At 55.9% G+C, this 27,160-nt stretch overlaps 1 protein-coding gene across 5 annotated transcripts; it reads left to right on the plus strand.

Moving 5' to 3' along the window:
* Nucleotides 1-68: 68 nt before the first annotated feature.
* On the plus strand, nt 69-25,577 carry LOC105467320 (PDZ domain containing 4). 5 transcript variants are annotated; one of them, XM_011716810.3, is made up of 8 exons: nt 69-492; nt 19,192-19,445; nt 20,415-20,505; nt 20,930-21,028; nt 21,638-21,700; nt 22,166-22,267; nt 22,566-22,676; nt 22,872-25,577. In XM_011716810.3, exons 1-8 carry the CDS (start codon nt 433-435, stop codon nt 24,417-24,419), a joined length of 2,328 nt encoding a protein of 775 aa, XP_011715112.2. In that variant the 5' UTR covers nt 69-432; the 3' UTR covers nt 24,420-25,577. The 5 variants fall into 5 exon arrangements, with proteins under 5 accessions (XP_011715112.2, XP_011715113.2, XP_011715118.2 ...); XM_011716811.3 differs by having other exon boundaries at nt 70-492; nt 19,192-19,427; XM_011716815.3 differs by lacking the exons at nt 69-492; nt 19,192-19,445 and adding an exon at nt 19,465-19,890.
* The last annotated feature ends 1,583 nt before the right edge of the window (nt 25,578-27,160 follow it).

The following is a 27,160-nucleotide window of genomic DNA, read 5'->3' on the forward strand; positions in this document are numbered from 1 at the left end:
TCTCAGGGCTGGCGGCCATGGGCAGGAGCCGGAGGCGGCAGCGGCAGCGGCGGGCCCCGCGGGCGGGGAGGCGCGCGGCCCACGGCCCCTGACGGCCCCTGACTGCCCCTGGCGGCCCGGCGAGACCCCGCGCTCCCTGGGGGGCCGTAGCCTGGCAACGCCCGGCGCGCCCGCCCATCCCCCGCTGCCCTTTTTCTCCTGGCCGGGTGCGAGGGAGCATGCCCGCGCCTGGCCTCGGCCAGCGAAGAGTTAACCTGAGGGGCGAGCCGCTGCCCCCACCTCGGGGGCGTGCCCCCCTCCCCCGCTAGGCGGCCCGCCCCCCGCGCCAGGGTATGGCCCCCGGCCCTGGCCCGGGACCCGAGGTCCCGCGCCCGGGCCAGTGAAAGGCGTCTTCCCGTTCCCACCCTCCGCCTCCTCTCGCCGGCCAGCACCATGGGATGTAATATGTGCGTGGTCCAGAAACCGGAGGAGCAGTACAAAGTGATGCTGCAGGTAGGGCTGCCAGCGCTGCGGCGGGGGCGCGGCCCTCCGCGGGAAGGAGCGGGCCAGTGGGGAGGCCCGGAGCGGCGGAGCGGCGGGCGTGGGAGAGCGGGAGGGCTTGAGGAGGAAAAGGTAGTGTGCCGTCCGCACCCTCCCATCCTGGGGCTGTTGAGTGTTGTCGCTCCGTGGAAACCAGCCACGGGTGGGGTGGGAAGTTGGGGTTGGCCCGGGTGGGGCGCGCTTCCGTCCCGGGAGGCGCGGTGCGGCGGGCGCGGGATGGAGGTTGCATAGCAACGAGCGCAGTTCCCCGCACACGCTCTCCCCGCAGAACCCAGGGCGGGGGAGGGAGCCAGGCTCCCGCCGTGCGGGGGGGCGCCGAATCTCGATCCCGGCGGGCCTGGAGCGTAGGAGTGCGTGGGCGTCCCCGGGCGCGGTCCAAGTCCGGCCGGGGGCTGCGTGCCCACCCGGACACCCACTCCCGCCTGGCCCTGCCCGAACGTTGGGCTCCCGGGCCTTGGGCGTCTCGGGTGAGTGGGCACCGCCGGGATCAGCGGGTTGGGCTCTCTGCGGGTGGCAGTGCTTGACCCGGCTTTGGGGGGCGTGGACCAGGAAGGCCCCGCAGGGAGGGAATGAGACGCGGGGCCCCGAGCTCGGACCTGGAGCCCAGCCCCGCGACCCGAAATGGGGCTTCCTGCCTGTGCGTGGCGTGACTACGTGAGTGCGTTCCTGTGCCCCGTCTCTGTGTGCGCGGAGGCTCCCCCGGCCCCGCATTTGTGTACTTTCTGTGTGCACCCTGCAAACTGTCTAGAGAAATGTCCCGGATGCTGTGGGCTGAGACCCCCTAGGGCTAAGTGGCGGGAGGTCAATGTCAAGGCACCCAGGAGCAGACAGGGCTCAGACAGGTATGCGTTTAGTGGCCTGGATTCAGCTCCCGGGTTTATTGGTCTGGACTGGGAAGGAATCAAGTGCTTTGCAAAGAAGGGTGTTGGCTTGGGAGAACGTGGGGGAACCCGTGCAGGGATCGGCGACGACTGTGGGGGTGAGGGGAGGCGGGGCGGGGCGCGGGGAAGAATTCCTAGGAATCCGGGGACTGACTTCACGCTGTGAGCCGAGCTCTTCTGGCCACCTTGTGCGGGAGCGGAGGGGCAGGGCGGGGACGCAAATCTTGCCTCAGCCTGGCGGAACTCCGGGTCCCCTCTCCCCGGCCCTTCTTCGGGGGTGCGCGGGGTCCTCGGCTTCTCCCGTTCGCTGTCCTCCGCCTTCTTCCTTCTCAGTTCCTGGCTGCCACTCCTCATCTCTTGTTCCCGCTGTTTGGAAACCTTGTGTGGCCATTGCCAGCCCCCTAGCGGGATAGGAATGCGACCGAGAGGGCGTCCTGTGGAATCCGTGTTGGATTCCGGGGCTGGGATGGTTAGTTGACGCGGACTCTGGATCCCATCCTACTGCTTCCTTTTCGGGAGTTATTCCATCAAACGGCAAGCGATTTCTCCAAGCGATTCCTCCGGGGCCGTCTTGACTTTCCTGGAGAAGGATTGGTGTCGCTCTTCATTTAAGGCCAACCTCGTGGGGACGCGTGGATAGGGGAGAGCGACCCGAGCTGCACCCCAGGCCTGAAATGAGCCATGGAAAGACACCGGTAGCCCTTGGGGCTCCCCACAGCCCTCCGGGAAGGCCTCAGCAGGTCGGGCTGGGCCTGCCTTCAGGGAAGTGAACCTGGCTGGGCCCTCCTTGCTCTGCGCCCTAAGCTCTCCCTCATAGAATGGACTTGCCCTCTCCAAGGAGACCCGCCAGGAGGAGGGCCACTACCGCATGCACCCTCTGTGCGCTTTCCTGCTGGGCTCCCTTTGAAAACTCCCGTGGAAGTTTGGCTGCAAACTTTCACTTTCTACATTCCTCCTTGGCCCAATCAGAGCCGGGATTTTAGGAGGAGAACTATCCTTTACAGCTAAGAGAAAACAAGAGGACTGAAAAAAGTGGATACGGAAAGCAGTGCAGGCCATGAGCTGTCCCAGGGGACTGCGCTTCTGGAGGTGGACGCATCACAGGTCCCAGCCTCTTCAGAGGAGAAGGCGCTTTTGTTCCAAAAGACTGGTCAGCTTCTGGGACCCCGTGCCTGTCTCCCGGCCAGCTTAAACACGGGTGCTCCCCCATCTTCAGGCGACACTTCTCCCTGTCTCCCCTGAATAACCTCATCTGCACCCCCTTGGGCCTCTGCACCTTATCAGGGTGAGACACTTCATGGGTCTGATTTTCAGAAAAAAGCACAGGTGCATCTGCAGCGCCTTCCATATACAATCCACAGAGGCCTGGGACCCCCAGGCTAGGAACCCCCAAGTCTCTAGCCTAGCGTTGTGTTCCAAGCCATTTTCTGCCAATGACTCACAGCACTTCCAAAATTACAGCTGTATTGAGCTATAATTCTCCTACCGTACAACTTACCCTTTCGAAGTGTACAACTCACTGGTTTTTAGTATATTCACAAAGTTGTGCAACCCACACCAGTAATTCCAGAACATTTACATCACCCCAGAAGAAACCCTGCACTCATTAGCTGTCACACCTCCATTTCTCCTACAAACTTCCTAGCCCCTGGCACCCACCAGTCTACTTCCTGTCTCTATGGATTTGTTTATTCTAAACGTTTCATAGAAACTGACCTTTTGTGTCTGGCTTTCATTAATCATAATGTTTTCAAGGTTCATCCATGTATCAGTAGTCAATTTCTTTTTATTTCCAAATAATATTTCATTTTGTGATGTACAACATAATATTTATCCATTCGTCAGTTGATGGGCATTTGGGGTGCTTCCAACCCCCTTGGGCTGTGTGGAATCTCAGCTCACTGCAAGCTCTGCCTCCCGGGTTTACACCATTCTCCTGCCTCAGCCTCCGGAGTAGCTGGGACTACAAGCGCCCACCACCTCGCCCGGCTAGTTTTTTTGTATTTTTTAGTAGAGACGGGGTTTCACCGTGTTAGCCAGGATGGTCTCCATCTATTGACCTCGTGATCCGCCCGTCTCGGCCTCCCAAAGTGCTGGGATTACAGGCTTGAGCCACCGCGCCCGGCACCCTGGTCTACTTGTATCTGTTTGAATCCTTGCTTTTAATTCTTTGGAGTATTTGCCTGTAGCCATTGAACTGCTTTCCACAGTGGCTGGAACAAGTTTACATTCCCACCAGCAACATATAAGGGTTCCAATTTCTCTGTATCCTTGCCAACAGTTGTTATTTTCTGGGTTTTTGTTATGGCTGTCCTGCTGGGTGTGAAGTGGTATCTCATTGTGATTTTGATTTGCACTTCCTGTTAGCTAAATGATGTTGAGCATCTTTTCTTGTGCTTGTTGGCCATTTGTGTATCTTCTTTAGAAAAATGTCTGTCCTTAAGCCAGCGCCACACTGCTTTCATTACTGCAGTTTTGTAGCAAGTTTTGAAATAAAGAAATGAGAGTCCTCCAACTTTGTATGTCTTTTTCAAGACTGTTTTGTCTACTCTAAGTCCCTCAAATTTCCATATTAATTTCAGGATCAGGTTAATTTCTGGAAAGAAGCCAGCTGGCATTTTGATACAGATTGCATCAAATTTGTGGATCAATTGGGGATTATTGTTCATGAGCATGGGGTATGTTTTCCATTTATTTAGGTCTTTAATTTCTTTAAATGATGTTTTGCACTTTTGTTAAGTTTATTCATGAGTATTTTCTTTATGATGCTATCGTAAATGGAATTGTTTTCTTAATTTCACTTTCAGCCTTCTCATTGCTGCTGTATAGAAATACAATTGATTGGCCGAGCGTGTTGGCTCACGCCTGTAATCCCAGCATTTTGGGAGACCAAGGCGGGTGGCTCACCTGACGTCAGGAGTTCAAGACCAGCCTGGCCAACATAGTGGAACCCCGTCTCTACTAAAAATACAAAAAAATTTAACGGGGCATGGTGGTGTGTGCCTATAATCCCAGCTACTTAGGAGACTGAGCCAAGAGAATCGTGTGAACCCCAGAGGCAGAGGTTGCAGTGAGCTGAGATCGCACCACTGCACTCCAGCCTGGGTGACAGGGGCAGGACTCTGTCTCAAAAAAAAATTGATTTTTATACATTGATCCTATATCTTGCAACCTTGCTAAAATTGTTTATTAAGTATCATTTGTTTAGCAGAGTCCTCAGGATTATCTGCATATTAGGATCATGTCATTGGCAAATAGAAATCGTTTTTCTTCTTCCTTCCCAATCTGGATGCCTTCGATTTCTCTTTTTTTTTTTTTTTTTTTTGAGACATTTTCACTCTGTCGCCCAGACTGGAGTGCAGTGGTGTGATCTCGGCTCACTGCAACCTCCGTCTCCTGGGTTCAAGTGATTCTCCTGCCTCAGCTTCCCATGTAGCTGGGATTACAGGCACTCACTACCACGCCCAGCTAATTTTTGTATTTTTAGTAGAGATGAGATTTTGCCATGTTGGCCAGGCCAGTCTCGAATTCCTGGCCTCGAGTAATGCTGCCCGCCTCGGCCTCCCAAAGTGCTGGGATTGCCACTGTGCCCGACCCTTCGATTTCTTTTTCTTGTTAATTTGCTGTGGCTAGAGTCTCTAGTACAATGTTGAATAGAAGTGCCGGTGAAGTGTCTTTTCCTTGTTCCTTATCTTAGAGGTAAAGAAGCCTCCAGTCTTTCACTAGGGAGTATAAAGTTAGCTGTGGCTTTTTCATAGCTGTCCTTTATCAGTGTAAGGAAGTTCCCATTCTATTCCTAATTTGTTTCTATCATGAGAGATGTTGGATTGTGCAGTGCTGCTTCTGTGGCTAGTGAGATGACCACATGGTTCCTTTATTCCACGGATGTGGGCCGTCACAGGCACTTTCGTGTGTCATGTCGGAACCTCAGCCCCATTCCTATATTCCAATCATGTCCTCCTAGTTCGGAAAAATCTGGGACCTCCCCTGAAAATGGGGGATTACTGTGTGTTGAGCTAGGAAAAGGAAGCAGGCCGGTTGCCCAGAATGGAAGACAGGAAGCAACATGTCCTCAGCTCCCGAGCCTTTTCTGCAGCCCATGTCCCTCCACTGCCACCGGGCCCCCTTGTCGTATATCTCATCATGGTCCACACTCTGCTGAACTTGTCTCTCGACCTTGGCACTCCCTCTCTGACACCATGATGTGCTTGCTAGCATCCGGGCACGCCGGAGATGGTCAGGGGATAAATCCCTGGTGCTTGGGACTGGCCTCCCGCCCATCCTACTCAGGCTTTACAAGGGGAGTGGGTCAGGACCACCTGTCTTCCCTCCATCCACATCGGGGGAGGCCAAAGGACACCTGGCCAGCCCTTCTGGTGGTCTCCTGGGCATTCTTGCCTAAAGCACCTACATGTGAGCCCCCATGGTGCTGGCAGCCATCCTGGGTGCAGGGCATTCACTGCAGACAGGGCCTTGCCCCCTCCCCCAGTCTCCCCCCCACTTTTTTTTTTTGAGACAGAGTTTCACTCTTGTTGCCCAGGCTGGAGTGCAATGGCATGTTCTGGGCTCACTGAAACCTCCACCTCCAGGGTTCAAGCGATTCTCCTGCCTCAGCCTCCCGAGTAGCTGGAATTACAAGCATGCGCCACCATGCCTGGCTAATTTTGTATTTTTAGTAGAGACGGGGTTTCTCCATGTTGGTCAGGCTGGTCTTGAACTCTCGACCCCAGGTGATCCACCCGTACCGGCCTCCCAAAGTGCTGGGATTATAGGAGTGAGCCACCACACCTGGCCCTAGGCTCCCCTTTTAATAAGAGGGAGACCATCACCAACACGTAGGCAACTGTGGGGGGGAGAAAGTACTGCTTGAGTGCAGGAGCAAGGGTGGCAGCCAGTGTCCCCTCTTCAGCGACATCTTCCTCCAAGCTGCTCTCCCACCCACCGAGCAAGGTGGCTTCTCTGGCTCCCTCCTGCTTGCACAGGGGCTTCCCGTGAGCAGGGATTTGGATCTGACACGGGCAGTCTGCCTACCCACCCCACCAGCACCAGATGGTGCCAGCATACCCACGCTGGCCTCCATCCTTCCAGGGAAAGCTGGTCTCTCAGTCAGCTGGTTCTGCCACAGAAGCTGCCTGGGGAAGCAGCAGGCTCTGAGAAAGTCCTTGTGGAGTGGAAGAACAGAGGGCCGGACACTGAATTCTGACTGCCACCTTCCAGACCAGGTCATCCTGCTCTGTATCGTTGTTCCAAGATTGTAGAATGCCCTTTCCCCTCTCACCTCGGGGTTCCTGAGGACTGTCCAGTCCGCTGAAATGAAATTCGATAGTGCCAGAGAAAAGATTTGTGGTTGCAGGGATGGGCAGAGGGGCACGAGGACACTTTTGGGGAAGATAGAAATGGCCACTGTCCTGACGGTGGTGACGGTTCCCCAGGTTCATGTATGACATATGAACACCTGCCCTCTGCACACTGAAGATGTGCAGGTTACCACCCAGTGACAAACCTCACCAAAGCTTTAGAACAGGAACTCCATGGCCACATGCACGCATCCCGGGGAGAAAGGCGTCCCTTCCTTCCTTCTACTTCAGGGGCCCTGCCAGAGAAGGCAGTGCAGCGTAGAGATAGGAATGGAGGCAGTCACCAACTGCCAGTTGTGTGGCCAGGGGCAAGTCGCTGCATGGTCCACTGGCTCAGTGACTTGGTTTCCTCACCTGTGAAATGGCAGTGAAAAGAGTGCAGGCCTCCGAAGGCCATTGTGACAAGGAAAACAGATGATGTGTCCCACGGGATCTCACTGGGTGGAGGGGGGAGTTGCTGCCCACAGGCCATTCAGTTGGTCATTAAGAAGTGCAAATTGGCCGGGCGCCGTGGCTCACATGTAATCCCAACACTTTGGGAGGCCGAGGTGGGTGGATCATGAGGTCAGGAGTTGGAGACCAGCCTGGCCAGCATGGTGAAACCCCATCTCTACTAAAAATACAAAAAATTAACCGGGCATAGTGGCTCATGCCTGTAATCCCAGCACTTTGGGAGGCCGAGGCGGGTGGATCACCTCAGGTCAGCAGTTCGAGACCAGCCTGACCAACATAGAGAAACCCCGTCTCTACTAAAAATACAAAATTAGCCGGGCATGATGGCGCATGCCTGTGATCCCAGTTACTCGGGAGGCTGAGGCAGGAGAATTGCTTGAACCTGGGAGGAGGTAGAGGTTGCAGTGAGCTGAGATCATGCCATTGCACTCCAGCCTGGGCTCGAAACTCCATCTCAAAAAAAAAAAAAAAAAAAAAAAACACAAAAAATTAGCCGGGCATGGTGGCATGCGCCTGTAGTCCCAGCTACTCGGGAGGCTGAGGCAGGAGAATTGCTTGAACCCAGCAGGTGGAGGTTGCATGAGCCAAGATCAAGCCACTCACTCCAGCCTGGGTGACACAGCGAGACCCTGTCTCAAATAAATAAATAAATAAATAAATAAATAAAATAAAAATAATGAAAAAGGAAGTTACATGGAGAAGGCCTTACATCTGGGTATGTCACAGTTAATGCCCAGTGACAGAAGAATGTCCGGTATTATTCTGAGAATTTCTCTCAGGAAAGGGACCTCCAAGTTTTGAAGAAGTGTGACATAGTATAATATTAGTTAGGACAGCCTGGGCAACATATTGAGACCTCATATCTACAAAAATAAAAAATTGCTCAGGCGTAGTAGCTTGCACCTCTAATCCCAGCTACTGGGGAGTCTGAGGCAGGAGGACTGCTTGAACCCAGGAGTTGGAGGCTGCTGTGAGCCATGATTGCATCACTGCACTCCAGCCTGGGCAATGGAGCCACACTGTGTCTGGAAAAAAAAAAAAAAAAAAGAAAGAAAGAAAGAGAGGGAGAGAGAGAGAGAGAGAAAGAAAGAAAACAGATGGACAGGGAACAAAGCGGAGGCATATATGGTCATTTTGCCCAGGAGTTAGGCGAGGCTGAGCAGCCTGGGACTGGACAAGATGTCCTCCCTTTCAGTGCATTCTGCCTGTCCTCATGGCTGCTTGGAGCATTGGAAATGAGAAACGCTGCAGAGGGAACATTGCTTTGATTGTTGCTAGATGTGAACTGTGCCCTTAGCCAGTCAGGTTAGCCTGAGGTGGGTGGGAGGATGAGTTTAGTTGCTGGGCCACGTGCCTGGAAAGCTGTGAACATGTACCTGAAGGTTGATCTTGATAATGGCTTCCGGAAGTGGTTGGCTTTTCCTGTGCAAGGTGTGGGACACTCCTCTTTCCTATCTTTTTTTTTTTTTTTTTTTTTTTGAGACAGAGTCTGGCTCTGTCACCCAGGCTAGAGTGCAGTGTCGTGATCTCGGCTCATTGCAGCCTCCGCCTCCTGGGTTCAAGCAATTCCGCCTCAGCTTCCCGAGTAGCTGGGATTACAGGCACCTGCCACCACGCCTGGCTACTTTTTGTGTTTTTAGTAGAGACAAGGTTTCGCCATGTTGGCCAGGCTGGTCTCAAACTCCTGACCTCTAGTGATCCGCCTGCCTTGGCCTCCCAAAGTGCTGGGATTACAGGCGTGAGCCACTGCACCCGGCCTCCTTTCTGCTTCTGAGCCAGGACTACAGAGGTGTCTGAGAGGCCATCACTCTCCCAGAAAGATGGGGGCCAGGTGGATTGATGAGACTTCAACAGACCCTGGGATTCGGGGAGAGAAGGGGAAGTGAGAGGAAGGAAAGATGCTTGCTTCGTGCAGAAGGCCTTCCCTGAGGTCTGTCCTGGTTCCTCCAGGGTGTGCTCTGAGTCAGTACAGCGCCACCCTCCACCGGAAGTCCTTGTTAAAGTGCACTTTCTGACTGAGCCACCAGCATGGGGCCTGGGATTCTGCACTTCTCACAAGCTCCCAGGTGATGTGGAACCCACTGGCTGTGGGTAGCTAGGGCCTTGGGTAGGGACCGGGAGTACGTCCGTGGTAGCCCCAAACCACACTAACATGGATGGCGAAGTGAGCTGTTTTTGTTTTGTTTTGTTTTGTTTTTTAACAAATAAGAGGGTGAGGCCTCACCCCACACCTATTAAATCAGAACTTCCAGGGGTTGTTGCCTACGTGGGGTCTTTACAGGACATAACTTGTTCTTCCCTGCCATGTGCAGCTAACTAACCCTCCTTCCCTGTCACCGGCACCCCTACCAGTATACATGTCTCTCATGGACACCCAGACGCCCCTTCCCCCTACTAACTGCTCAAAGGCCTTTGAGATGAAGCCCTCCCATGTTTCTCTCTCTTCTGTCCCCAGGCAGAAAGGGCGGACACAGAGTTATGGAGGGGGGTGGTGTGGCTTGCCCAGGCGGCCACAGTTGGGAGCGTGGGCAGCCATGCTACTTGTCGGGCCTGTCACCTCTTTGTCCCTTTTAGAATTCTTACACATCGGTGGAGACATTTTGCAGCCACCAGTGCAGTAATTAATTCAGGCAAAGATCATCACTGGATGCCAAAATCATTAGATGTAAGGTTGTTGGGGACAGAATATTCACAAAGTCTCCAAATATTACCCCAAATTACCTGTGAATCAGGAAGGGAAACTGCGTCTTTACAGGCGAGAGATCTGGCAGCCGCCACCTGGGCCATGTGATCAAACAGCCTCCTCAACAGTGGGGCAGCCTGACCCTGCCAGCCACCAGATGCGGGGCTGGGGAGGAGACATACAGCTTCTCCTGCAAGGTGCTCTTTTCAAAATGCTCATCCTGAATCCGCGGGAATGAATCAGGCAAATTCATACTCTGGCACATTCTATAAGGATTGGTCTCTTCCAAGAAGTCATTCTCATTAAAGTAAATATACATATATATATATATATATTCTAGATTAGAGAGGAGACATAATAACTAGAGACCTAACAACCGAATGTAGTATGTGTGCTTCTTGATTGAATCCTAGATTTTTTGTTTGTTTGTTTTGTTTTTGAGATGGAGTCTCTCTGTGTCGCTCAGGCTGGAGTGTGATGGTGTGATCTCAGCTCACTTCTACCTCTGCTTCCCGGGTTCAATTGATTTTCCTGCCTCAGCCTCCCAAGTAGCTGGGACTACAGGCTGCACCGCACCACCATGCCCCGCCTTTTTTTTTTTTTTTCTCTGAGACGGAGTCTTGCTCTGTCACCCAGGCTGGAGTGCAGTGGCACAATCTCGGCTCACTGCAACCTCCTCCGCCTCCATGATTCAAGTGGTTCTCCTGCCTCAGCCTCCTGAGTAGCTGGGACTACAGGTGCAAGCCACCACACCTGGCTAATTTTTGTATTTTTAGTAGAGACAGGGTTTCACCAAATTTGCCAGGCTGGTCTCGAACTCCTGACCTTGTGATCTGCCCGCCTCGGCCTCCCAAAGTGCTGGGATGTACAGGCATGAGCCATTGTGCCCAGCCTCAAATCTTAGATTTTTTTAAAAAGCTGTAAGGGTGTTAGTGGGACAGTTGGGGAGATGTGAGGCTGGCCCATTGTATGGGTGCGGAATTCCGTGCCAAGGGTGTTGTGGTTCCACGGAGAATGGGACTGGTGGCATCTTGCTTTCAAATGCTTCTGCAAATGTGTGTGTAGAAACCCGGAGAGCAGGTGTGGGGAATCTGCAGATGTTCCCACATGCTTGTGGGCGGGCAATTTTCAAAATCCCGAGCTGGGGAAACATGAATGGGGACTTTGCTGGGCCACTGAGTAGGTGAATGTAGTGAGCTTGCGGCTCCTCCTTTCTCCTCCGATGCTCTCCCCGTTGGAAGATCCCCCTGATGCCTGACTTGGCCCGGAAGCTACAGTCACAACTGCTTCCAAGGTGTCCTGGATAGTCCAGACGGCAGAGCTGAGAGCCAGCAGGTAGGTCAGAGCTCGGCCCGGGGCAGAGGATAACTTCCTGTCTCTGTCCTTCCCCAGCCTGTTTCCTACTCTACATCTGTAGGGTAAGGGGAGTCCGAACGTGGCAGCCACGGGGGCCCCTGGAAGTGATGTGGCTTCACTTCCCATCCCGCGCGTTATCAGTGAGAGTGAAAGGGGTCGCAGGCGCCGTGTGACAAGCACTCGGGATTGCGAGTCTCCCAGGCCACAACTGTTTTCTTAGTCTCTCCGGTCTCTCTTCTCCGCTTCCCAGAGATTCCTGATCAGCAAGAGGGCGTCGCGCCCCACCCGGCTGTGGGCCTGCCACCGCTGGATGCGGGAGGGTGCCTGGGGCAGGGCCCGGAAACAGAGCTCAGCCTCCGACGGAGGTGGCGGGGCCGGCGGGCAGGAGTCCTGCTAGTCCAGCCACCAGCGTGGCGGCGCAGGGACGAGTGTGGTCCGCCCTGCTCCCGCGGCCGCAGCCACCCCGCCGTTGCGGCGCGCTCTTTGTCTGCGGCTCCGGGCTCAGGGGGTGGGGCGAGCGCGCCTGGGGCCCCGCCCTCTCCACCCTGGGCGCCCCGCTTCGCGCCTCCCCTAAGGCCCGCCAGTCCCTTGCCTTGCGGGAGATCGTCACCCCACAGCGACTGCCCGTGGGGCCGACTTCGCGTGATGCCTGCCTCGCCTGCCCCGTGTTGCCCCCTCCCCTGTCCCTGTGTCCCCCTCCCCTGCCCGCATGTCCCCCTCATGCGGGGAAAGTGGTGCCAGCATTTTCCCTGGCCTTGCGAATTGCTCTTTCATTGGTACTCAGCCGCCGCTCTGATGTCCCTGAAAACCCAAACGAGAGCTCCTCTGCCCGAGCTGCCCCTGCTCCTTCTCTGCAAAAAGCTCCAGAAGGCTGTGTCGATGCAGGTCGAGCTTCCCCACCCGGCCCCCTCCCACCTTTTAGCAAATCCAGAGGTCACACTTTCCGCCCTCCTCTCCCGGGCTCCGACCCAGTGCATTGAGCTGCTCCTCAACTTCCCTCCCGGGACTTCCTAGTCTCTCTCCCCAGCCAGCTCAATGTCAGGGTGCCCCAGGACTCTCCTGTTCTTGTCTACATTCACTCCCAGGTGAGCTCCTCCAACAAATCAGGAAGGAAATAGATCTGTATGCTGAAGAGTCGCCATAGGGCACATCAAGCTCCTGGCTGAGCCTTGTTGTGCTCACAGGCTGCTGCACTCCCTGGGGCAGCGGAGTACCAGGGACTTGTATTTTCATCTTTGTGCTCCTCTGCCTCCTCAGTGTTATTTGAAAGGAAATGGCGACAAAATCTATCGCGCTAGCATGGGATGGAGGAGGGGTCTTTGTGAACAGGCTTTGAGGGTTTGCTTGGCTGCCAGCTCACTACCCAATCAACAGGGTTGACTGCCACAGGGTGGCCTCGCTTAGGGGAAGCATGATGCCCAGCATGTGGTCAGGATGGCACAGGAGCACTGGAGAAGATGAGAGTCACTGGGAACCCGGACGAGGGGGGACAAGGGGCATTCGAGTGGGCTTCAGGTACGCGAAGCGTTGCAAGATAAAGTGAGTTTCTTCTGGATTGTTCCAAAGGAGGGAGGTTGCTCTCAATGAAGGAAACATTCAATAGTGAGAGTTTTGTGATAATGAGCTCAGTCAACAATCCCCACTCTCCACATACTAGAAGCAAAGTGGATTTCTTCTGGATTGTTCCAAAGGAGGGAGGCTTGCACTTGATGAAGGAGACTTTTTTGGGGGGGAATGGGGGGTGGATGGAGTCTCACTCTGTTGCCCAGGCTGGAGTTCAGTGGTGCAATCTCAGCTCACTGCAGCCTCCACCTCCCAGGTTCAAGTGATTCTCCTGCGTCAGTCTCTCAAGTAGCTGAGGTTACAGGCGTGCACCACCATGCCTGGCTAATTTTTGTATTTTCAGTTGAGACGGGGTTTCACTCTGTTGGCCATACTGGTCTCGAACTCCTGACCTCAGGTGATCTGCCTGCCTTGGCCTCCCAATGTGCTGGGATTACATGCGTGAGACTCCGCACCGGGCAATTTTTGTATTTTTAGTAGAGTCTGGGTACATCAGACCCAGGGGCTGGGTCATGCCTGTAATCCCAACACTTTGGGAGGACTAAGCAGATGGCTTGAGCCTAGGAGTTAGAGACTAGCCTGGGCAACATGGTGAAACCTTGTTTCTTCTTTTTTTTTTTTTTTTTTTTTGAGACGGAGTCTTGCTGTGTCGCCCAGGCTGGAGTGCAGTGGCCAGATCTCAGCTCACTGCAAGCTCCGCCTCCTGGGTTCACGCCATTCTCCTGCCTCAGCCTCCCGAGTAGCTGGGACTACAGGCGCCCGCCACCTCGCCCAGCTAGTTTTGTTTTTTTTTTTTGTTTGTTTTTTGTTTTTTGTATTTTTTAGTAGAGACGAGGTTTCACCATGTTAGCTAGGATGGTCTCGATCTCCTGACCTCGTGATCTGACCGTCTCGGCCTCCCAAAGTGCTGGGATTACCGGCTTGAGCCACCGTGCCCGGCCTCCCATTTCTTATTATTGTTTTTTAAAAGATAGATCAGATAAATTACAGGTCATTAATATATATTCAATAAATTATGGAAATATATAAAATTTTAATTCAGCCAAGAAACATTAAACTTTTGTCTTTAGCAAACTGCCAGGAGTTGGGATGGAAGTAGAACTCAGGGTGAAGCTCTCTTGGGGTTTGTAGTCTAACGAAAGGGAGGTAATTAGACAATCACACATAAAAGGCTGAGCTCCGGCCTGGGTACCTTGAGGCCTCCTGGACTTGCTGTAGCATCTGGAGAAGTATGGGGCATCATCTAGCGTTACTTAGCACCAGCACTGGCACCCAGCCTTGATGTGGGCCCTGTTGGCCTGAGCGTTTTTCCTTGAAGAAGGTATTAAAGGCAGATTGAAGCCGACTGTGCCCACCCGTCCCCGACGCCCTTCCTCTGCTTGCCTCTCTGCCATGTTTTCCACCAAGTACATACTATGAATAAGCATGTGCGCCTCCATTAACCGCACATACAGAATGCCAGGAATTGTTTGTTTGACCGCTGGCAGACCTTTGGGCTGTCCCCGGTGTTTGGCCGCTGTGGCCTTCATGCCCACATCCTCCTGGTCCTCCTGGTGGCGGTTCTGAAGGGCGTCTCCTCCTATCTCATGGCTCCAGGTGCTTGCTGGTGGGTCCCCTTTGCCCTGAGCACCTGTTGATATCCTTTGCCCATGTTCTTCTTGAGTTGTTTGTGTCTGTGTTTTCTTCTTGTTTTGTAGGAATTATTTGCATATTCTGGAAAACCCATTATGAGGTCCGTGCATTGTAAGGCTCTCTGAGCCCGCCTTTATACTGCATTTAGGGTGTCTTTTGTCATCTAGAAGTTTTACATCTCTTCCATTATTGCTTGCCCATTTGAAATATTGAGAATTTCATCTCTATCTCACACCGTAAAGATATTGTTCTCTTGTTTTGCTTTGTCCCTGTAGGTCTTTGATCCAATTGGAATTGCTTGGCCAGGGCTTGGACTAGGTCTTCTGTCTTGGTGGGGCGAGCTCCCAGGGTATGGAAATGTTTGCAGGTGGGGCAGGAGCGAGAGTCTGGCGGGAAGCAAGCCTGGGGTTGGCCATGTTGAGTGTTTGTGCCTTTTAGAGACTGGAGTGGTCGAGTAGGCAATCTGAAAGTTGGGGCATTACAGGGGTGGCTTTACCAGTGTGCTACGTCAGGATGGTTGGGGGTGGCGGGGGCAGGGCTCTGAGCAGAACTGGAAGAGCTGCTGTTATCAGAAGGGCCACAATGTGGCTCCTTACCATGTGCCTGGCCCTGTACCTCTATGCTCATGGCCCCATATTGTCCCACCTTGTTGGCAGCCCTTAGCCCCTCCCCAGAGAGGAGCTCATTTCTTCCTTGGGGATCCAGCATGACCTGATGAGGAAGAGAGAGAGAGAGAGAGAGAAAGAGAGAGAGAGAAGGCTTCAAGAGCCAGTGGCTTCCCCCCAAAGACTTGCCTGGCTGTCACAGGCGATCACTCTGATTGCTGTTGATCTGAGGTGCTGAGGCTGTGCATGCACCCATCCCCCTCTTGACATCCCAGCCTCCACCAGCCCGCCCAGCAAGCGCTCCTCAGTTTCCATAGCAACGCTGCTGCTGGGTAATGATTCCAGGGAGAAAGGCATTCCTGCGTTCTCTGTCATCTCTGTCACCTGAGCATCCCGCTGCCTGCTTGCTGTCCTGCCCCGGGAGTTCAGGAAGAAACCCTGAGGACAGCTCCGAGCCCTTCTGCTTGTGTTTTGGCTTCTCCTCAAGGGCAGTGGTAAGCTGGTAAATGTTCCCAGACAAAAAGCCCTGATTTGGAGCATTTGCCGATTTCCTTGGTGTAAATGCTGCCACTATAGCCGATTTCAAGCCACCACTGCGATGTCACTGAGCTTGGAGTTGGGGGGAATGCACACACCATCAGAGTATTCCCACCTCCCACGCCAGATGTGAATAACCCCAAGAGCACAGATGACAGAAAAGTGTAGTAAGATAATTAGACAGTGATGTGTTCCGAGGATTTATTGACTTTGTTGTTAATATCATTCAGTTACCTGTACATTTCTACAGTTACAATATCAATAATGGCTGTGTTTGACAACTGGCTCCCAAATTTCCCAGCTTCAGTTGGCTCTAGTCACTGCTGCTGAGAGTGTTGAGGCCATTCCGTCATGTCCCTTTGTCTACAGCCTTCCTGAACCCACACTCTGCTGCCGCCCACCCTCTTCCATCCTGCCTTTCTCACTGCAGCCTCTCCACCAAGCACAGCGTGCCCTGTCCCGACTGACATTCTTATGGTCTTCCAACAAATACCTTCTTAGCTGAAAGCTGTTTCCTTTATAGTCTTTGATCCAGAAATTGCACCTCAAGAAATTTTATCCACTTTGACAACCACTGGTTACACAAAGATTTAAGTATGAAAAATGTGCAAAATGCACCCCGAAATGTGTCTTTGCCACATTCTTTATAATAAAAAATCAAAGCCAGCCTTAGTGATGTGATGATGAACATGATGGTCCACTGGTGTGGATGGACCTTAAGGGGCCTGCAGCTGCAAAATGGCACAAATAGAAAACAGACTGGAAGGAAATAGGCCGCATGGCCGGGTGCGGTGGCTCATGCCTGTAATCCCAGCACTTTGGGAGGCTGAGGCAGGAGGATTACTTGAGGTCAGGAGTTCGAGACCATCCTGGCCAACATAGTGAAACCCCATCTCTACTAAAAATACAAAAATTATCCAGGTGTGGTGGTGGGTGCCTGTAATCCTAGCTATTGGGGAGGCTGAGGCAGGAGAATCACCTGAACCCAGGAGACAGGTTGCAGTGAGCCAAGATTGTGCCACTGCACTGCAGCCTGGATGACTGAGCAAGACTGTCTAAAAAAAAAAAATAGCTGGGCGTGGTGGCACACACCTGTAGTCCCAGCTACTTGGGAGGCTGAGACAGGATAATTGCTTGAGCCCAGGAGGTGGAGGTTGCAGTGAGCCAAGATCGTGCCACTGCACCTCAGCCTGGGCAACACAGCAAGACTCCATCTCAAAAAAAAAAAAAAGCCCCAAAAAACAAAAAATGAACATGTGTTTCTTTTAGAATCAGACAAAACTGATTTTGACAACAAGCTCTTTTCAGAATATGAAAAATTTGGGGGAGAAGGGAGACATAGAAAACTTCAATGATTATCTACAAGGACATAAGTCGAAAAAAGGTAACGCAGGAGCCACTGCTGAGGCCACAGGGGTTCTGAGGACAAGCTGGGCTCTCCTGTGATATCTGTCTTCCTGAAAAGACTCCTACAGCGGTGGTTCTACTGTGTTGCAGGCACTAAGACAAGATTTTGCCGTCGGAATTGATACCTCTGTGAGAAACCCGGGGAGGGAGGTGCTGCCCTGAGAATGCAGGACAGAGAGTTCTTGTAAACTTGCTAATATTCGCACAACTCGGAAAAGCAGAGGACTCTGTGCAGCCGCAGCCACCTCTACCCACGCCCAGGGCCCTTCTGCCCTCTCATCTGGCACAAGCTCCCAGCCTGCTCCATCCCTGGGTGGACTCTGGGTCCTCTCCGTGCTGACTGGGGGCTTTGCTTCCAACTGCAAACCAACCTCCCCGTGTCTTTTCTTGGCCCTGCTCCCTTTGCCTGATGGAGGCCAGCTGCCCCTGCTCCAGAAGCCTTCTCTGCCTCCCGCCGAGGCGTGCATGGCCGGCCATGTGCGCTCCCTTACCTGTCCCCACGCTCACCTGTGGGGCATAGCCATTTGGGCACAATGCTAGTGTGTAGCCTCCCCGGGCCCAGAACAGCCCTTCCACAAGCCACTGGGCCCATGAGGAGACCCTGCACACCTGCCTCGAGAGCTGCCTCCTCCTGGAAGTGCTTCCTGCTGACCCTTGCTGGCCCTGTGGCACGTGCCCTGAATTCTGGTGGAGTCTGTTCAGTCCTTCTTGGTCCTTAGTCATTCATCCCTTCTCTACTTGCCTCCCTTCCCCAAGGAGGACTTGAAGGTTGCAGCATACTGTCCCAGGGTGCTGCGGAAGCAGCCTTCGACCTTGTGGGCACTCCTTGCCTCACCAGCTGCGCTGTACATAATGGGCTTCCTTCTGCTCCCCTCCATCGTCCTTCCTTTACCCCCACAGCATCCCACAGAGCTGCTCAGGTCCCGCTTCCACCTTGGGCCCTGGCCCTCGATGGCCGCCTCCTCCCTGACCCCTCCTTCTGACCCCTCCTTCTGGCCACCGGGCAGCCTGTCCTGGCTCATGACCTTGACTCAGCGCCACCACCTTGCTGAGCTTGCTGACGCGGTTTCCTCATCTGCAATAATGGCATCTCCCTCAAGGTTGTTGGGGATTAGGATTTTGTGGGGGACCCACATCAGGGGTCTTTCCCAGAATGTAGCACATGACACGTGCCCAAAAAACAGTGGTGGCTTTTTTTTTTTTTTTTTGGAGACGGAGTCTCGCTCTGTCACGCAAGCTGGGGTGCAGTGGTACAATCTCCGCTCACTGCAAGCTCCGCCTCCTGGGTTCACGCCATTCTCCTGCCTCAGCCTCCCGAGTAGCTGGGACTACAGGCGTCCACCACCACGCCCGGCTAATTTTTTTGTATTTTTAGCAGAGACGGGGTTTCACCGTTTTAGTCAGGATGATCTCAATCTCCTGACCTTGTGATCAGCCTCCCAAAGTGCTGGGATTACAGGCGTGAGCCATCGTGCCCGGCCCAGTGGTGGCTTTATAAGGACCACTTTCCTGGCACCTATTTTAGGCTACTTTGCAGTTCCGGGGGTTTCTTGTATGTCAAAGCCTTTTCTCTTGGGCAAGTCAGTTGCCGCTGTGAGGATACAACACCATATCTTTAGGCATCTTCCTACTTGTCCCCTAACCTGACCCTGGCCCTCCCTAGTGAGTAGACATTTGTTGAGAGACTCAGCTCATCTGAAGAGTCAAGGTCATCCTCTTGCTTGATGTTGAATGAGCACAACACAGATGCTCACTGAGTGTTGGCTGTTATGGTCCAGTCAGTGCTAAGGAACTCAATGGGATCTTCTTCATGCTAGCTCTGGCCTTAGTGCTGCCCTAGAAAGAAGCGGGTCCGGATGGGGAGAGACCAGGAGAGCTCAAGCAGAGTCTGGAGGACGTTGTAGGGTGGTGTCACAGCCTCCAGACCCAGTGCACAGAGGCTGGGTCCCCCAGCCCTTGGTGTGACCTGCAGTGGGATGAAGGCTGAGCAGTGGGGCTTGCCTGGGAACGGGGGCGCCAAAGGTGGCCAGGGCTGCAGACGGAGAGCAGATTCCTTGCTTGAGTGGATTAGGCTGCTGGTTGTCAGCCCAGGTCCTGCCAGCTAGGGCCTCTGCCTTGACCTCACAGGGGAGGAGTGGGCCCTTGAGGGTTCTCACAGAGGCGTGTCTCTGCCGTAGGTGAACGGGAAGGAGCTCTCCAAGCTGTCTCAGGAGCAAACTCTGCAGGCCCTGCGCTCCTCCAAGGAGCCCCTGGTGATCCAGGTGCTGAGACGCAGCCCCCGCCTCCGGGGGGACAGCTCCTGTCATGACCTGCAGCTGGTGGACAGTGGCACTCAGACCGACATCACCTTCGAGCATATCATGGCGCTGGGCAAGCTGCGTCCGCCCACCCCGCCCATGGTCATCCTGGAGCCGTACGTCCTCTCTGAGCTGTGAGTCGCCCTCAGGAGGGCCCCGGGCCCTGCCTCCAGAGAGGGCAGGCCACCTGGGGTGGCCATCTGCACACCACCCTCTTGGGCAGGAAGCAGGCCCCTCGGCCTCCAGAGCTGACCGTGGTATCCGAGGGCTCCAAAACCTCCAGGCCTCTAGCCTTGGGCCGGGCTCCAGAAGGTGCCCCGTTGTATCTACCCCCAGGGCCGAGGGAGGACCCTCCTGTCCGGGACGACGCTGCCGGAAGTGCCAGGGTTGAGGGCCTCAGCTCCTACTCCTCCATCCTCTCTCCTCTGCTGCCTCACAAGCATCACTCCTTGAATCTTCTTGCATCCCTTGTCTGTCTCATTCCTCTACCTGCTCTGAATTTCCTCCATCTCTTCGGCTTCTTTCTTTGGCCTGACCGGAAGAAGGGCCTTTCATCCAGGCCTGGTGGCTCATGACCGCGTGAGCGCTGCCTCATTCTGCTAATCTTAGCTCGGGCTGTGGGGAGGTAGGCCACAGGGCCATGAACAGCCAATCTTAGTTTTGGGGCCAGGAAGGCAGCCCCTGGAGGTAGGGTGGGCCTCCCTCTGCTCTGCAGAAGTCCTCCAGGGCCTGGATAACTCCTGGGGGCGTTGCATGAGTGGGGCCAGTACTGGGCGGGTGGGTGGGCACCTAGAGATTGGAGAAGTCAGTCCCTGCCAGCTGGTGTGGTTGGAGGAGTCTGGTCTGCGGGACGGGCGAGCTAGGCATGTGCAGGTCCTCCGTGTGGATGCCGCACACTCAGGTGCGAGAAGTGTCCCCGGTCTTTGCATGGCTGCATGTTGCCCAGGAAGGAGCTCTGCAGGAGGCAGCTGGGCCACCCACCCTTGAGAGCACAAGCAGAGCAGGTCTCCGTGCCAGGCACGCTGGGATTGGCCTGCCTGGGAGCTGGGGCTGAGGTGTGAGAGGACAGCCAGCCGGTCTGACCCCCACCTTCTCCTGGGCAGCCCCCCCATCAGCCATGAGTATTATGACCCAGCGGAATTTATGGAGGGCGGCCCGCAGGAGGCAGACCGCTTGGACGAGCTGGAGTATGAGGTGAGCCGGGTGGCCAGGCTAGGGCCCGCAGCCAGCTGTGGCAGCCGCCCCGACGCCTGCGTGCCTTCCTGCCCAGGCCTGACCCTGTGGCCCTTCCGGCACGTGTCTGGCTGAGTCAGGGAGGGTGCGGGTGAGGTTACATGTTCCGTCCATGTTGGTGAGTCCACGTCCCATGCATGTCTGTCTTCTGTGTCCTGTGCCTGTGTGTGTGCCTCGCGCATTTCCTGGGAGGGAGACCACTGAGTACATGCGCCACGTGGGATGGTAAGAGAGACCCTCAAAGCGGGGACTGGAAACTGAGCTCAGGGGTCCCAGAGGAAGCTGAGGGGCTGCGGGTTGAGGGGCTGGGCTGTGCTGCCTGCTCCCTCACTCACGCATTTCTGGGGCTTTCTACCTCTGCTTCCTCCCGGACCCCTCGTGGCAGGAAGTGGAGCTGTATAAAAGTAGCCACCGGGACAAGCTGGGCCTGATGGTTTGCTACCGCACGGACGACGAGGAGGACCTGGGCATTTATGTCGGAGAGGTATGCAGACGGGTATGCCCCAGCCCCGAGGCCCCTCCATGTGGCCTGCCCATGGCTCACAGGCTGCCCGTGAGGTCCCAGCTAGCAGAGACAGGGCATCACAGCTTGGGTACTGCGTGGTGAGGCGAGGATGGTCGACGGCTTCAGCCACTGTCCACTGAGGCAGTCATCTGCAGAAAGAGGCCTGTGTCCGGGTGGGACAGCAGATGGGCCTGAGAACGAGCAACAGGGTTGCTTTCTAGTCTTCTCCTGAACCCATCTTGGGCAGATGTCTGTGTATCCCCAGGAGGGGGATGGCCCCTCGCTCCCCTCCCTACTAGCAGCATCCCACTAAAGCCACCCTTCCAGATGGACAATGTCCTACTTCCCACCAATGCCCAGGGCTGACCAAAAGCACAGGCTTCCATGCAGAGGAGCCTAGGAGTGCCAGGGGCAGGGGCAGGGAGAGGCGACTACTCCACAGCCTCTGCCCCTGCTTTCTGGGACTCGGGGCTGGAAGGGGAGCCAGAGAGCCTTCAGCTTGCTTTGGAGGCCCCTGAGGTGAGCCTGCTCCCTTCTACTGAAAGGGCATGTTAGGCACCAAGTCCCCAAGATGTGTGTGTCCTGCAGGTAAATCCCAACAGCATTGCAGCCAAAGACGGCCGGATCCGTGAGGGAGACCGCATCATCCAGGTGAGCACTGGCAGGCTGCAGGCCTGGCCCAAGGCCCCGCTGCACCTGTCGGCCCAGCTACCTCTCTTTAGCCAGTCCCTAGCTCTCTCCCACTAAGAGCCAAGCCTGAGGCCCAGCAGCCTGCCATGTCCCAAACCCAGGCTGAGTCTCATCTCTCTCCTGCCCACTCACCCCAGTGGCTCCCGTGTGCCTATGGGATTTGCTGGCATCCAGGGCTCCTGCTGCTCTGAAACCTCCAGACCCCTCTCCCTCTGCTCCACTCCATGCTGTCCTGAGCACACATTGGTTCTTGCAAGAGCCAGGCCACCCTCTCCCTGGTACCCTCCACTTAGTTACATCCTCCCGGAGCTCAAGCCCCAGCCTAGCCCAGCGGAGCCCAGAGTGCTTGGGCTCCCTGCACTCGCCCAGGGTCTGCCCTAGGGCCAGCCCTAGCATCCTTGTTGATTGTACCCTGGCCTGCCTCAGATTAACGGTGTGGACGTCCAGAACCGGGAAGAGGCGGTGGCCATCCTGAGCCAGGAAGAGAACACCAACATCTCCCTGCTGGTGGCCCGACCTGAGAGCCAGGTGTGTGTGCCTGGCAGGGCGACCCAGGGCCACGACATCAGGCTTTCTGTCTTGGAAGCTGCTGGCCGTGACTAGGGCACAGATGTGCCAACAACCTGGAGTTGATGGAGGGCGGGTGGGCAGGGGTCTCTCAGGGCCCGTTTCCCCTTCTGGCCTCTGAAGGCTGAGTGGGCTGGGACCCTGCCCCCCAGGTTGTTGAACTTCACTGAAACAAACCAAGTGTGGGGCCCAGAGCAGACAAGAAGGGTATATGGGGAGGTCCTTGAAGCTGTGGGGACACCAGGGCCTGTCTCCACAGCTGGCGAAACGGTGGAAGGACAGCGACCGGGATGACTTCCTGGATGACTTTGGCTCTGAGAATGAGGGGGAGCTGCGTGCTCATAAACTGAAATCACCCCCTGCCCAGCAGGTGAGGAAGGAGAAGGGCGCTGGTGGGGAGGGCAAGAAGGAAAGAACTGGGTGGAAGGCGCTGAGGCTGTGCAGGGTCTCCCAATGCTTGGCAGGAAAATGAACCAGGTCTGAAGCCCTTTCAATCCTCCTGTGACATCCCGTGACATCCCTGTCCATGGGACCTAACTGAGCGGTACTTACCTTTCTGCTGTAGCTCCGAAACGAAGAGGAGAAAGGGGCTCCCGACGCAGGCCCAGGCCTGAGCAACAGCCAGGAGCTGGACAGCGGGGTGGGCCGGACTGACGAGAGTACCCGGAACGAAGAGAGCTCTGAGCACGACCTGCTGGGGGACGAACCCCCGAGCTCCACCAACACCCCGGGAAGCCTGCGCAAGTTTGGCCTGCAAGGGGACGCCTTGCAGAGCCGGGACTTCCATTTCAGCATGGACTCTCTGCTGGCCGAGGGGGCGGGGCTGGGAGCTGGCGACGTCCCGGGCCTCACGGATGAGGAGTATGAGCGCTACCGCGAGCTCCTGGAGATCAAGTGCCACCTAGAGAACGGCAACCAGCTGGGCCTCCTCTTTCCCCGGGCCTCCGGAGGCAACAGTGCCCTGGACGTCAACCGCAACGAGAGCCTGGGCCACGAGATGGCCATGCTGGAGGAGGAGCTACGGCACCTGGAATTCAAGTGCCGCAACATCCTGCGGGCGCAAAAGATGCAGCAGCTGCGTGAGCGCTGCATGAAGGCCTGGCTGCTGGAGGAGGAGAGCCTCTACGACCTGGCGGCCAGCGAGCCCAAGAAGCACGAGCTGTCTGACATCTCCGAGCTGCCTGAGAAGTCGGACAAGGACAGCACCAGCGCCTACAACACTGGGGAGAGCTGCCGCAGCACCCCGCTGCTCGTGGAACCCCTGCCTGAGAGTCCCCTGCGGCGGGCGGCGGCCGGCAACTCCAACTTGAACCGGACCCCTCCCGGCCCCCCTGTTGCCACCCCCGCCAAGGCAGCTCCTCCACCGGGGAGCCCCACCAAGTTCCGGTCCCTCTCCCGGGATCCTGAGGCCGGCCGGAGGCAGCATGCGGAGGAGCGCGGCCGCCGCAATCCCAAGACCGGGTTGACCCTGGAGCGCGTGGGCCCCGAAGGCAGCCCTTACCTCTCGCGGCGCCACCGCGGCCAGGGCCAGGAGGGCGAGCACTACCACAGCTGCGTGCAGCTGGCCCCGACGCGAGGCCTGGAGGAGCTGGGCCACGGTCCCCTGAGCTTGGCCGGTGGCCCTCGGGTGGGTGGGGTGGCGACCGCGGCCACTGAAGCACCGCGCATGGAGTGGAAGGTGAAGGTGCGCAGCGATGGAACCCGCTATGTGGCCAAGCGGCCCGTGCGAGATCGGCTGCTGAAAGCCCGTGCCCTGAAGATCCGGGAGGAGCGCAGCGGTATGACTACCGACGACGACGCAGTGAGCGAGATGAAGATGGGCCGCTACTGGAGCAAGGAGGAGCGGAAGCAGCACCTGATCCGAGCCCGCGAACAGCGGAAGCGGCGCGAGTTCATGATGCAGAGCCGGCTGGAGTGCCTGCGGGAGCAGCAGAATGGCGACAGCAAGCCCGAGCTCAACATCATTGCCCTGAGCCACCGCAAAACCATGAAGAAGCGGAACAAGAAGATCCTGGACAACTGGATCACCATCCAGGAGATGCTGGCCCATGGCGCACGCTCGGCTGATGGCAAGCGGGTCTACAACCCTCTCCTCTCGGTCACTACTGTGTGAGCTGCCCGGGCGGGTGCACGGCCCAGGCCCAAGGAGCCCCCTGGGGCCCCGGCCTTCACTCTCCTATAGAGATTGTGTGTGTGTGCGCGCGTGCTCGCCGTGCGCATGCACACACCTCCCCGTCTAGGTGTGCGCACAGGGCTTTGTTAGCAGAGAGAAGCCCCTGAGGAGAAGGGACACTTTTCTTCTTTCTGCCCAAGTCAAGTGACCACGCTAGTGGCCAGTATTGGGGGCACACCTGTAATGGGCACCCCTTCGGCTGTGCGTGTGCATTTCCCATTCCCCATGCTCTTGCGTGTGCTTGCACGTGCACGCACACACACACCCAGTGATCTCTCCACCCGACCCGTGTACTTGCAGACAGGGAAGTTGAGCTGAAAGGAGCACAAGAGAGTGTCCGGCTTCGCTGCTGAGCTCGGCCTCTCCCCGCTGCAGTTATTTGTAGACAAAGGCACCCCGATTTTTGTGGTTTTTCTCCCTTTCTGTGCTTGCCAATAGTTGTTTTGTTTTGTGGACCTGACCTGGGGGCTGGCAGCTCCTTCAGGCAGCCTGGCAGAGGTGGAACTCCCCCCTCCACTGATGGCTGGGAAGGGAGTTGGGGAGGAAGACCGGGAGGGAGGGCTGGGGATGGACGGGAGGGAAGGGGAGGGAAAGGTGGGAGGAATGGGAAGCAGCTGTTCTGGTGGCTTCCACTCTGAGGTGTGGGAACGGGGAGCTTTTGGGGGGCACCTGTTTCCCCAGTGACTGAGAGAGAGAGCAAGACTGCAGGAACGGAGGGGTCTTGCAGGGTGTCCACCAAGAAGTCACAGAGCCCGTTCTGCGCCCCACACCATCTGGAGCAGGGGCTTCTCTTCTGAATGAACTGAAGAAGGTGCTTAGAAGGGGTCTAGAAGCCAAGCCCCGTGAGCAGCAGTGGAAGACCTTGGGCCATGCGGCCTGGAGAGGACTTGGTGGCGATCCGCAACCTGGACCCCAGTAAGGTGGTGGGCTGACTGGGAAGGAGAGGCCCCCAGCCTCCTCAGGATTTGCACGTGTGAACTAGGCTGCCTGGGGGTGCCCCTCAGGCTTGGAGAGCCCCAGATTGGAGGCAGACAGGCTGCACCACCCCTTCCCCCTGCATCTTGAGAATAAAGCAAGCTGCCTTTGTACTTGGTTGAATCGTGGCCTCCCTGTGTTCATTCTTATCGGGCTGGGGAAAGAGTTGTCAGTTTGGGGTGGGAGAAGGAAGAGGGGGCAGGGTTAGAGTCAACTGAAAGCCATGCTGCAGCCCTCGGTTTGTCTCGGATGTCAGGAGCAGTGACTGTGACCTCCCATGGGCAATTGTGTGGCACCCCAGGAGGAGATATACCAGAGTCACCTGAGTCATTTCAGAGGTGTCACAGTCACAGGGTGGTGACCAGATGCAGAAGGCTGGCAGAAGCCTGACTTCAGACTAGCCTCCAGGCAAGGGCTATGGTCATCTCCATGGACCAAACCGTAGGTGGGGCCCACTGCTGGCACATGCCACAGAGAAGTGGGTTCCAGTCCTATGCTGCCCAGCAGGGCCTGGTGCCATCCACTCTGGAAGGCGGAAGCTGCCCTCCCATTTGGTGATTCCACAGTGCCTAGCAAGGTGCTCAGTTTGCAGAAGGCACTCAGTGGATGTCTCGGCCAGACAGATGAATATCCACGTTGTTGCCAGGGCCCTTGCATCCTGGGAGCTCTCAGCAAACCTTCGGGCTCTGTCAAGTGCCAGGAGCTCAATGCTGGGCAGGGTCAGGGCCTCAAAGACAACTCCGCAGACAACATGGGCACAGCCTGCCATGAGAGTGGTACCCCCTGGAGTGGGCAGTGCTGCTGTGAAGGAGCGGAAGTGGTCAAGGAGGCATTCAGATTCTCCAGAAAGAAGACAATATAGGCCAGTTGCGGTGGCTCACGCCTGTAATCCCAGCACTTTGGGAGGCCAAGGTGGGTGGATTACATGAGGTCAGGCGTTCAAGACCAGCCTGGCCAACATGGAGAAACCCTGTCTCTACTAAAAATACAAAAATTAGCTGGGCATGGTGGCAGGTGCCTGTAATCCCAGCTACTCAGGAGGCCGAGGCAGGAGAATCGCTTGAACCCGAGAGGTGCAGGCTGCAGTGAGCCGAGATCGTGCCACTGCACTCCAGCCTGGGCGACAGAGTGAGACCCCTGTCTCAAAAAAAATTTTTTTTCGTTTAAACTTTTCTAAGTACTGAGATCTGGGCAGCAAGTCAGTGACAGATTAGATGCTAAGAAGGTTGTGAAGGAAAAGTCCCAGTGCCTGTTCCCAGAAGCCTGGAGTCCCGCTGCAGGGAAGGCTGGATCACAAGGGTGCCAGCTGCCTCTCTGCTGCATAGCAGCGCCGGGAGGGGAGGCCTGGCATATCACACCCCACCAGCAGGGAAGAGGGGAAGAGGCTTGCTGGCTAGGTGGCAGGAAGGGGAGCAGAGGGCAGGGGCTAGAGATAATGGCTTCCCCCACCCCTCAGGGCCTCACCCCCATGAGGGCTTGGCACATCCAACCCTTGACCAACTCCCTAACCCTGCCCCTCGGGGGAATAAGGCTCCAAGGGCCCAGCCCCTGCCACAGAGCATTGGCCGGAGTTGATTGGAGATGGAGGTCAAACTGTTCCCTTGGCCTCCCTCTAGCTGCTGGGGGCCTCACTTGGATGGTCCTAAAGGCATCTTCCTTCTTCCTCTGGTGGGGTGCCCTCCAGTGTTCATGGGATGTGGGCCCAG

The sequence above is a fragment of the Macaca nemestrina genome, chromosome X (assembly GCF_043159975.1).
Source record: "Macaca nemestrina isolate mMacNem1 chromosome X, mMacNem.hap1, whole genome shotgun sequence".
Taxonomy (NCBI): Eukaryota; Metazoa; Chordata; class Mammalia; order Primates; family Cercopithecidae; genus Macaca; species Macaca nemestrina.